Below are 12,585 nucleotides of genomic sequence, written 5' to 3' on the forward strand. Positions count from 1 at the left end.
CCCAGATATGGTAGAATCAAATACTCTTCATAGATGGAAGGGTCTTAAGGTTTATGACCCTAGGGTCTCACGTTTACCCCCTGGGGAAGGAGGGGAGGGGGGCAAAATTTATTATGGTTTATAATGGCAAATGATACTTTGAATATTACATGTTAATAACTTTTGAAATTGATTGGAATTATAACCTTGAATTGACAGTTTGATACTTTGAAAATTTTGAGCCAGTCCTACGCCCAAGGGCTGTAGGGTGGGGCTCAAAGGAGTCAGTGTGCTAAAATTTCTTCATTTTCCTTGTTAAGAATCAGAGGTGCTAGTTTCAAATTCTTTTTAGTCTGAAATCTGTATGCTAGATATTGAATAAGGTGGTTTTATTGTTTTTTGTCACTTTGAATAATATTTCTGTTCATGTTAAAAACAAAATCAACTCTCTGTATAAATATATCAGGTGACCGTTAAGGCCCATGGGCCTCTTGTTTAGAAACGTATTTCTAATTTGACTGATGAAACTATTTTAAGAGTAAAGCTGTATGCTCCACGATGCAATAATTTTGTTGCCACGCTTTGTTTATGTACAATACAGTACCACATACATAGACAATGCATCAATGAATTACAGAAATCAGGTTTATTCTATTGGACAACAAAGCCTAGCTTCCTTAAGTCTTGTTAGCTTAACACTTCATTAATACGATGTTTTATACCATTATTCCAATTAAAACCTATTCATATGGATAAACAAGCATGTTTGTAGTTCTTAAATGTTAACAATATAAACAATATACAATTTGAAAAAAACTTGTAATGTAAGATATTGAAGAATTTGAAAATAAATGATAATTTAAAATGTTAGATGATGTTTTGTTAGGTTAACAATGCTTTGATGATAGTTGCCTGGAATGTTGTGCCTGCATGGCAGTGATTGGAGATGGAGGGTATTCTAATGAATGAGTGATCTGTCCCAGGTAGGCTGGCTGTCTGATGTCACTTCCTTCATCTCCTCACTGTTCCCTGCTGGCGAGCCAATACGANCCCCCCCCATAGTATTAGAATAGTTGTTATGCCCGCCCACTTCCTACCTTAGTTCGTTGTAACAGAACCTATAGGCTCTTACTATTTGACTTGATGGTTAACATATACCTAACATAATTCCTTAAGGTTCCCTGATCCACTGCCAAAAACTGAAACTATATGCTTTCAAAATTTATTTTTTGGGCATGCATATGAACATAGCTTTGGTAAATCATTTCTGAAAAGAAAACTATACAGAACTTTTATAAAGATGTGAAAGAGGCGAAATAAAAAAATCAATAAAAAATATCAACTATCATAAGCATTCAGTACATAAGTAGTCAGCGTATGTGGCTAGACTAGGACTCAAACCCTCAACCTCAAATTGTTGTACTGTCGCTCTAACTGACTGAGCTATCTAGTCAATGAAAGTGTTGTGGACCAACTGTAGTACAGCTTTATCCTAAACAAAGTTATGGGGAGGTTATACTGTCACTCTAACTGACTAGCTCAGTCAGTTAAAGTGTTGTGGACCAACAGTTCTACAGCTATATCCTAAACAAAGTTATGGGGAGGTTATACTGTCACTCTAACTGACTAGCTCAGTCAGTTAAAGTGTTGTGGACCAACAGTTCTACAGCTATATCCTAAACAAAGTTATGGGGAGGTTATACTGTCACTCTAACTGACTAGCTCAGTCAGTTAAAGTGTTGTGGACCAACAGTACTACAGCTATATCCTAAACAAAGTTATGGGGAGGTTATACTGTCACTCTAACTGACTGAGCTATCTAGTCAACGGAAGTGTTGTTGACCAACTGTACTACAGCTTTATCCTAAACAAAGTTACGGGGAGGTTATACTGTCGCTCTAACTGACTGAGCTATCTAGTCATTGGAGGTGTTGTTGACCAACTGTAGTACAGCTTTATCCTAAACAAAGGTATGGGGAGGTTATACTGTCGCTCTAACTGACTGAGCTATCTAGTCAACGGAAGTGTTGTTGACCAACTGTAGTACAGCTTTATCCTAAACAAAGGTATGGGGAGGTTATACTGTCGCTCTAACTGACTGAGCTATCTAGTCAATGGAAGTGTTGTTGACCAACTGTAGTACAGCTTTATCCTAAACAAAGGTATGGGGAGGTTATACTGTCGCTCTAACTGACTGAGCTATCTAGTCAATGGAAGTGTTGTTGACCAACTGTAGTACAGCTTTATCCTAAACAAAGGTATGGGGAGGTTATACTGTCGCTCTAACTGACTGAGCTATCTAGTCAATGGAAGTGTTGTTGACCAACTGTAGTACAGCTTTATCCTAAACAAAGGTATGGGGAGGTTATACTGTCGCTCTAACTGACTGAGCTATCTAGTCAATGGAAGTGTTGTTGACCAACTGTAGTACAGCTTTATCCTAAACAAAGGTATGGGGAGGTTATACTGTCGCTCTAACTGACTGAGCTATCTAGTCAATGGAAGTGTTGTTGACCAACTGTAGTACAGCTTTATCCTAAACAAAGGTATGGGGAGGTTATACTGTCGCTCTAACTGACTGAGCTATCTAGTCAATGGAAGTGTTGTTGACCAACTGTACTACAGCTTTATCCTAAACAAAGGTATGGGGAGGTTATACTGTCGCTCTAACTGACTGAGCTATCTAGTCAATGGAAGTGTTGTTGACCAACTGTAGTACAGCTTTATCCTAAACAAAGGTATGGGGAGGTTATACTGTCGCTCTAACTGACTGAGCTATCTAGTCAATGGAAGTGTTGTTGACCAACTGTACTACAGCTTTATCCTAAACAAAGGTATGGGGAGGTTATACTGTCGCTCTAACTGACTGAGCTATCTAGTCATTGGAGGTGTTGTTGACCAACTGTAGTACAGCTTTATCCTAAACAAAGGTATGGGGAGGTTATACTGTCGCTCTAACTGACTGAGCTATCTAGTCAATGGAAGTGTTGTTGACCAACTGTAGTACAGCTTTATCCTAAACAAAGGTATGGGGAGGTTATACTGTCGCTCTAACTGACTGAGCTATCTAGTCAATGGAAGTGTTGTTGACCAACTGTAGTACAGCTTTATCCTAAACAAAGGTATGGGGAGGTTATACTGTCGCTCTAACTGACTGAGCTATCTAGTCAATGGAAGTGTTGTTGACCAACTGTAGTACAGCTTTATCCTAAACAAAGGTATGGGGAGGTTATACTGTCGCTCTAACTGACTGAGCTATCTAGTCAATGGAAGTGTTGTTGACCAACTGTAGTACAGCTTTATCCTAAACAAAGGTATGGGGAGGTTATACTGTCGCTCTAACTGACTGAGCTATCTAGTCAATGGAAGTGTTGTTGACCAACTGTAGTACAGCTTTATCCTAAACAAAGGTATGGGGAGGTTATACTGTCGCTCTAACTGACTGAGCTATCTAGTCAATGGAAGTGTTGTTGACCAACTGTAGTACAGCTTTATCCTAAACAAAGGTATGGGGAGGTTATACTGTCGCTCTAACTGACTGAGCTATCTAGTCAATGGAAGTGTTGTTGACCAACTGTAGTACAGCTTTATCCTAAACAAAGGTATGGGGAGGTTATACTGTCGCTCTAACTGACTGAGCTATCTAGTCAATGGAAGTGTTGTTGACCAACTGTAGTACAGCTTTATCCTAAACAAAGGTATGGGGAGGTTATACTGTCGCTCTAACTGACTGAGCTATCTAGTCAATGGAAGTGTTGTTGACCAACTGTAGTACAGCTTTATCCTAAACAAAGGTATGGGGAGGTTATACTGTCGCTCTAACTGACTGAGCTATCTAGTCAATGGAAGTGTTGTTGACCAACTGTAGTACAGCTTTATCCTAAACAAAGGTATGGGGAGGTTATACTGTCGCTCTAACTGACTGAGCTATCTAGTCAATGGAAGTGTTGTGGACCAACTGTACAACAGCTATATCCTAAACAAAGTTATGGGGAGGTTATACTGTTGCTCTAACTGACTGAGCTATCTATAGTCAATGGAAGTGTTGTGGACCAACTGTACTACAGCTATATCCTAAACAAAGTTACGGGGAGGTTTTACTGTTCATGCGAAAAACTGCAGTGCCGTGGGACAGGGATCCTTAACATTTATCTTGAGGAACACTACAGTATCCTATGAATGCTGCTGTTTGTTGTTGTACTAGACATTGTATTCACTAGATGGTATTACTATGGTAACATGGCACAGATTGAATTATTCAATATCGTTATAACATGTCTTCATCTGCTCTTTTCTCATGGAGATGAGCTTAGTAATTGTATATTGAGAATATTGAGTTTTCTCATTATCATACATATAGTATATTATATAAGATTCTGTTTGTGTTACAGGTGGCAGAAACAGAGGTGTTTCATAGAGCTCAGCGGTCAGGTATCCAACAGTGGACATATACTGTGTTCGATAGGGTATACGTATGAAATGGATATCTACTGTGTTCAGTGACGCGTGAAGTAGATATCTTTCCTGTGTTTAGTTGGCTGTGGATATCTATTGTGTTCATTCAAGCATGGCGTATCAAACAGCCATGACTTCCTCAAACCAGGCCAAAGGATGTTATGCCGAGTTTACCCATCCTGCTCTCAAAGACCACATCAACCAGAACAACACATCTGCTCTAAAGCTGGCCATTCTTGGTAAGTCCTATAATACTGTATTACTGAGGATTTAGTTGTACAGGTATATAACATTTCAGCTAGCTGTTTTATATCTGCATTTCAAGTCTTCATATTTTATGAGGAACTCCAAACATTTTTTATACCCTTACAATGAAGTTAGGGGGAGGGGGGTATACTGGAAATGCTCTGTCTGTCCATCCACCATGTAACTTGTCCGGAAAGCTCCATCTTTACTAACAGGCAGATTTTATTGAAACTTCACTTAAATGATCAGTATATTATGTAGTTGTGCACCGGCTTTTTAATTTCAGATTTCAACACTTTTTAAGGGAGTTACAGCCCTTTATGCAAAATTACGAAATAATCTGATCATTCTGCTCTTACCCTGGGAACTTAAGTTTGTCCTTTAAGCTTGTCTTTTAAGTTTGTCGTTAACATTGGATGCTGATAATGCTATAATCACCTTGTCCCGACCTTTACCTGGGAGTTCTCTGTATTCGGTAGTCTTTCTATTTTACTGGAAATCAACGTCCGCCAAGTTGTCCAGTCCACAACCTGTAAATCAATGCCTTTGTGCTCTAAACAACAAAGAGATTTCTAACTGATGGGTATTCGATTTAATAGGATTAACAATGCTTTCAATACCTGAAGATTATGATCGAGAATTTACATGTTTCATTGAACCTTATATATTGATGATAGATTGCTGGCCTGTATATATAGTTGCTTTAATCCCTGTGTACAAAGTCGAGACTCAAAACTGTATAGTGAAGGGCATTTTGTAGAATCCCTGGATAGGGTTTTATGCAAATATTGGGTTTCTATTCCATACTTACATAGTAGCTAGGTGCCCACCTAGCTCATATGTTGTTTCCTGCTGACATATTTGGAAAGTTTGTTTAGCGAACATGTAGATATATTTGATGACAATTTGTACGTAAATATAATTGTCATATCATCACTTATCTGCAAAAAAAATCTTTTGAGTTTTAAATTAAGAAAGGAGAACAGTAGTGTGAACTATTTAGTTGCTGGTTCCTGATCTCAACTAAAGAGAATTTCCCTTTAGTTCAATTGGTAAAGCACTGAACTGGGTATTTATATTCTTGGGTTGGTTGAGTTTGTTTGTTTTTTAAAGTCCTATCAACATTAACATCTACATATATGGTCATCTAAGGACGTGCCAGGTTTAGTTGGTGGAGGAAAACTTGAGTACCAAGAAAAGATCTGCGGCCAGTACCTGCTGACTGCCGAACGGTGGCCTCAAACCTGTGACCCAGTGGTGGAGGGCTAGATCGTAGATGATCAGGTCTCGTATTCATGAAATTGTTCTCATGCTCAATCATGGATTTTGTGCTCAAGCATAATTTCTTGTTCTGGTTATAAATTAATAAGCAAATCTTATTTTGTCAATGATTTAAATTTTGGGGAAAAATGAAGAGACTTAGAGCCAAATACTGTTTTCAATGTTTACATTTTGCTATTTGATCGTTTGGCATTAATTTTAGCCAGTTACAAGAATTCTGGTATGAGCACAGAATCCTTGCTTGAGAATGAGAACGGCTTCATGAATACGGGCCCAGATGATTAACTTGGCCACTTCGACCCTGTCTAGGTCAATTGCTTGTGCATGACCTGAGGTAGCTCACTTGGTTAAAGCATCTATCTAGAATAAGGAGGTCCGGGTTGGAATCCTGGCCAGCTGTTGCATTTTTCCATCTCTGTTACTCTTAACAAACCCCAGAGGTCCTAGTTTGTAAGAAGAGGGTAAAATGCTTCCACTGGGCTTATTCCCACAGCACACAGCAAAATCAGAATGGACTTATTCTTACACGTTGACCTTCACCCCTGAAGACACGTACATTTGAACTCTTCCAATTCAAAGGTTGGAATAGTTCACTATGAAATTTCAGGGGTGAATGAGTTAAATAAGGCTCGACTTGTTACAGAGCATGGACTTGCCAATAAATATACGGTATCAGCATATACAAAAAAATATAGTGTTCATCTGTGATTTTCATATTGGCTCTGTAATTTAGGCCGAGGTCTGTTATTTTCTGCTTCAGGCCAATATGTCAGACAGAGGCCCAATAACTGAGCCGTATAAAAATCACTAATGAGTTTAATAATCTAATCCCTTTATCAATTAACATTCTCATAAGTATTTGTAATAACAAGAAAAACTGGAACTAATCAGGCTATATTTCATGCAGGCTTTGAAAAAGCCCTAAAAACAAGAGGTTGCCTTAAGCTTAAAAAGCCTTGAAAATCAATGAAAAGGCCCTTGGTTTGCGAGGCTATATCTTTGGCCTAGTTTTGTCAGGTTCTTCTGTTCTTGTGTTGTTTTCCTGTGATTTCTTTTTACTGGACATCATAATTACTTTAGCGATCATAGGTAAGGTAAAATTTTCTGTCTAGAGTACAAATCCACAGCAAGATTTTCCACCAATATTTTCATGCTGTATATATAGTTGGTAATATTTGCACAAGATTTAATTTTTGCTACATTCATGCAGGGTCACCAAAGATTGTGCGAAAATAAATACCAAACGAATATTAATGCTGTGAACATATTTTTACAGATACAATAGAAAAAAATCTGTTTATCTGTTTACTGCCAAATAGTGTAGATAAAACAACAGTTAAATATCGAATTTTACTTTATTTTTGTGAGCTTGACATTTATACCTACACAGGCTGCACAAAATTTAATCCCCCTTGTATTGGTTCTGATCAGAACAATGCGAAATTAAACAACTATACATCAGTAAATGTTGGAAAAGTTTTACTAATCCCGACATGAAACTTACAAAATGTAATCCCCCTCGTATTAGTTCTGATCAGAACAATGGGAAATTAAACAACTATGCATTAGTAAATGATGGAAAAGTTTGCTTATCCCGAAATGAAACTTACACGCCCTGTAGGCATCACGAAGGCTAGTGGAACTGAACACCCCTGTGTCATATGGCAGTAATTAATTAATACGATATCAATGATAGGTATTAATATTTTTCTTTTTTCTGTGAAGTCTATCCAGTTTGAACCGAGTGTGGCGATTTTCAAAGGAAACATATTATATAGATATTCTCGGAACATATTTCTGGTTTTATAGGTGTCCCCCCCCCCCCCCCCCCCCCCCCCCCACACCAAAACATGCAATTTGTAGTGAACAAAAAGAACATTAAGCCTCAGCCTTCCACTACCGATGATGTCTGTAGAGCTCGTAAATCATAGCAAGTAGTTTACGAGGTGGGAATGTATGAACAAGACCTGCCCTACCCCTGTCCGTTGGTGTAAAGACATTGATTGTAGCGTAAGTGTGGGGTTCGGATGGATGGCATTTTATGGTATATTATACAAACATTTTCCCATCTATCCACCAGGAATCAATATCGCACCATCAATATTAATGCAGCGGAATCCCGGTTTATGGATGATGTGACATTGCTTATCTTGCGTAGACCTCAAAGGTCGACCATAGAAACTGGTCAGGCATGGCATGGCAATTCATTGACGAATATAATGGTTAACTTCTGACAATACCTTACTGGTCTGGCAGATTTGAATTGTACATAGGATAACGGCCACCTACAAGCTTCGCGCTAGAGTGAATTTTCCCTTTAACTAAGTGGTAGAGCGTCTGACTAGTAAGTCCAGGGTCGTGGGTACGATCCCCGGTGGTAGCACAATAGTCTCTTTCCTGTTACAAATGGTGTCTGTGGCTGTTCCTGTGGTGACAGGGAGTTAGAACCTGGGTCGTTGTAGTGTTTAAGGGGGAACACATTTAAAAAGAGGGGAGTGGTGTGGCAGATTTTAATTAGTGCCCCGTATCGGAGATACGGGTGCCCTATAGTAATCACTCTGTCTGTCTGTCTGTCTGTCTGTCTGTCTGTCCGTCTGTCCGTCCACAAATTCTGTTCCTGGCTGATAACTTTGGTATTTATTGACCGATGTACATGAAACTTGGTCAAGATGTTCAGTTCACAAAAATACACATTGAGGTAAAAAATCAAGGTCAAAGGTCAAGGTTATTAGGTTCAAAGGTCATGGTCAAGGTCAAATTTTACATATTTTCACTGATGAACATTTTGTTATGACATCATGAAGCAAAGTTGATCAGAATTAAACAAAGAGTCAACTGACCAAAGGTCAAGGTCCTCGGGTGAGGGGTCAAGGTCAAATTTTGTAGCTTTTCACTGGTGAACATTTCGCTATGACATTATGAAGCAAAGTTGTTCGGAATTAAACAAAGAGACACACTGAGGTAAAAAGTCGAGGTCAAAGGTCAAGGTCATTAGATTCAAAGGTCAAGGTCAAATTTTACATCTTTTCACTGATGAACATTTTGTTATGACATTATGAAGCAAAGTTGATCAGAATTAAACAAGGAGTCAACTGACCAAAGGTCAAGGTCATCGGGTCAGGGGTCAAGGTCAAATTTTGTAGCTTTTCACTGGTGAACATTTCGCTATGACATTATGAAGCAAAGTTGTTCGGAATTAAACAAAGAGACACACTGAGGTAAAAAGTCGAGGTCAAAGGTCAAGGTCATTAGATTCAAAGGTCAAGGTCAAATTTTGCATCTTTTCACTGATGAACATTTTGTTATGACATGATGAAGCAAAGTTGATCAGAATTAAACAAGGAGTCAACTGACCAAAGGTCAAGGTCATTGGGTCAAAGGTCAAGGTTAAATTTTGTATCTTTTCACTGGTGAACATTTCGCTATGACACTTTGAAGCAATGTTGCTCAGAATTAAACAAGGAGTCAATTGACCAAAGGTCAAGGTCACTGGGTCAAAGGTGAAGGTTAAATTTTGTACCTTTTCCCTGATGAACATTTTGTTATGACATTATGAAGCAATGTTGTTCAGAACTTAACACAGAGTCAACTGACCTTAGGTCCAGGTTACGGGGTTCAAAGGGTCAAGGTCAAGTTTTGTATTTTTCACTGATGAACATTTTGTTATGATATCAAGAAGCAAAGTTGGTCGGAATTAAAGAATAAGTCAACTGACCAAAGTTCAGGGTCACTAGGTTAATGGTCAAGGTCATTTGGGTCCAAAGGTCAAAGACAAAGTGTATCTCTGACTTTGACCCTGGCTCTTGATGTAGGAGGTATATAAGGTGAAATAAAACAAATCAAAGCTAACAAATGAGTATTGCACCGGTATGTACATTTCTGTTAGCCCAGCAAATATGGAGGTGGAAGGAAACAAGACCCGCATCATAGTACAAAAAATTATGACCTATGTTTAATTACACTTTCCAAATGTCGATGTAATAAAGAGATTACCTTTTGTGTTATCATTTATTGTTCAAACTATCGTAACAGGAGGTTACATTTTTCACTTCCCTCGTTTACGGCTGGTTTAACCCGATTTCATAACATGGCATCTGATTGCCTGGTGTTCTTATTTGCATATTGAGGTCATCCAATGAAATGCTACGTTTCAAAAGTAAAAGGTCACCGTACGATAGCTAGACAAACTCGCAGAAAACGATGTCACACTTGCAGCAAATATGTGAAGAAATTAAACTATAAAAAGATGTTACTAGCGAAAGAGCAGTATATATATTAAGATAAATGTAAATATTTACCAAGTATCATGTTTACAATTGAATTTGATGCAGAATACCAGCCAAACACTTGTATGCCTTCATCACTCCTGCAGTAAATAATCATAATTACGATCGTACTGATCGTCATTTTGCTACTAACTATATATATGAAATGTAACTGCATACTGAAATAAATTAAAAAGAATATATTTATTTCTATACTTATTTACGTATACTATATTTCAACTAGAGTAAAGAACAAGGTTAGTTACAAAATATCTTTATTTTACTATCTTCTTCAATTCGTAGAGCCACACCACTTAGGCATTTGACTAAGTTCACTTCCGGTTTTGAGGGCTGAAAAACGTCAGAAAATATGTATTCTGTTTATGTCATGTTTCGGTTAATATCATGTTTTTCGCTGACACATGGGAAGTGATATTAAGCGAAATCTACTGTACATGTAAAATGTATATTTTGCTTCCTTGCGATTCCAACTGCGAAGTCTTGGGTCGAAGGTTCAATCACCGTCGGAAGCACAATAGTCTTCCTTCCTGTTACTCTGGGCACTTGTGTACATTACTGTGACCTCTGAGAATATCCAACCCCAGACATTGTGCATATGACTGTAATTTACTGGGTACAAGACTTTGTGTACATTGCTGTGACTCCAGACAGTAATTTACTGGGTACAAGACTGTGTGTACGTTGCTGTGACTCAAGACTAAACTTTACTGGGTACAAGACTTTGTGTACATTGCTGTGACTCCAGACAGTAATTTACTGGGTACAAGACTGTGTGTACATTGCTGTGACTCAAGACTATACTTTACTGGGTACAAGACTTTGTGTACATTGCTGTGACTCCAGACTATACTCTACTGAGTACAATACTGTGTGTACATTGCTGTGACTCAAGACTATACTTTACTGAGTACAAGACTTTGTGTACATTGCTGTGACTCCAGACTATACTCTACTCAGTACAATACTGTGTGTACATTGCTGTGACTCAATACTATACTTTACTGAGTACAAGACTTTGTGTACATTGCTGTGACTCCAGACTATACTCTACTGGGTACAAGACTTTGTGTACATTGCTGTGACTCCAGACTATACTTTACTGGGTACAAGACTGTGTGTACATTGCTGTGACTCCAGACTATACTTTACTGAGTACAAGACTTTGTGTACATTGCTGTGACTCCAGACAGTGCTTTGCTGGATACAAGACTGTGCAAAGGCTTCGGGTTACTTCTGATAATATTGTTGTTCTTTACTTTTCTGTGATGACTATAGCTAGCTAGCAGCTAGCTAAAACAACTCTTCAGAACTCTATAAACCGTATTGTAAAGTTTAGTGCTCTACTATGAATCATCATTACCCAAGCCATGGTAATTTAAAAATCAGAGGTTTAATGAAATTATTGTATTGTAAATTTCTGAGCAGATTTATTTCCTCTTTACAAAATAAGGTGATTCATTTTAAAGTTTTGGCCAAAGAATGATTTTTTTTCAGTTTTGCCTCTGCTAATCATGCTTTGAGATGAAAGAATAATTGTAAGAAACTTGAGCTTCAAAAGCAATGGTTAAAACCCTTGTTAGCTTCAACCTAAATCATAGGTAAGAATATCTATATGAAAAGGGCAGAAACTTTTGGACATTGTTTTGATATATCCACAAACAGAAATTTGAGTTTTGTTATTTATTTGATAAATATTCAATTTTTTTAAAAGTGAAATCATTTTGTTTATAAGCGAGTTGAGCTTAAGGTTCAGACCATGTTTCCTGCAGATTGGTTAACCAATCAGAAAGCTGCATTCAATTAAGTTCTACTCAGTATTTAAAATTCAATCGGGTCCTTTGTCATCCTGCTTGGGGAAATGATGTGATGTATTTCCATTTCAACAGCATGCATTACCGGCAAAATCACTTCATTTCCAGCGATGTTGTTGAATTATTTATTAAATTTGAACTTTGTAATCAGTATTTGAAATATCAGGGCTATGAAGACCTCTTCTCACCTATAGCTATCCTTAACTGAAGAAAGCCCGTCTTTTGAGATTTTTAGCTCACCTGGCACGAAGTGCCAAGTGAGCTTATGCCGTGGTGCGGCGTCCGTCGTCCGTCCGTCCGTCCGTCCGTCCGTCGTCCGGCCGTCGTCCGGCGTCAATATTTTACTTTAAACGACTTCTTCTTAATAACCGAAAGGCCTAGGGTGATGATATTTGGCCAGAAGCAAACTGGGATGAAGGGCTACCAAGTTTGTTCAAATAAATGACCTTCATCTATTTTCAAGGTCACAGGGGTCAAATATGTTAAAAACTTTAAACAACTTCTTCTCAATAACCAAACTGCCCAGG

At 38.2% G+C, this 12,585-nt stretch overlaps 1 protein-coding gene across 1 annotated transcript in view; it reads left to right on the top strand.

The window, feature by feature from the left end:
* The window catches only part of LOC110445468, a 243,428-nt gene that overhangs the window by 26,484 nt on the left and 204,359 nt on the right, over positions 1-12,585 (top strand). The window contains exon 2 of the mRNA XM_021490120.1: positions 4,371-4,673. Coding sequence (XP_021345795.1) covers positions 4,547-4,673 — 127 coding nt within the window. The 5' untranslated portion in view covers positions 4,371-4,546. The remainder of the gene's footprint in view (positions 1-4,370; positions 4,674-12,585) is intronic.

The sequence above is a fragment of the Mizuhopecten yessoensis genome, unplaced genomic scaffold (assembly GCF_002113885.1).
Source record: "Mizuhopecten yessoensis strain PY_sf001 unplaced genomic scaffold, ASM211388v2 scaffold2307, whole genome shotgun sequence".
NCBI lineage: Eukaryota > Metazoa > Mollusca > Bivalvia > Pectinida > Pectinidae > Mizuhopecten > Mizuhopecten yessoensis.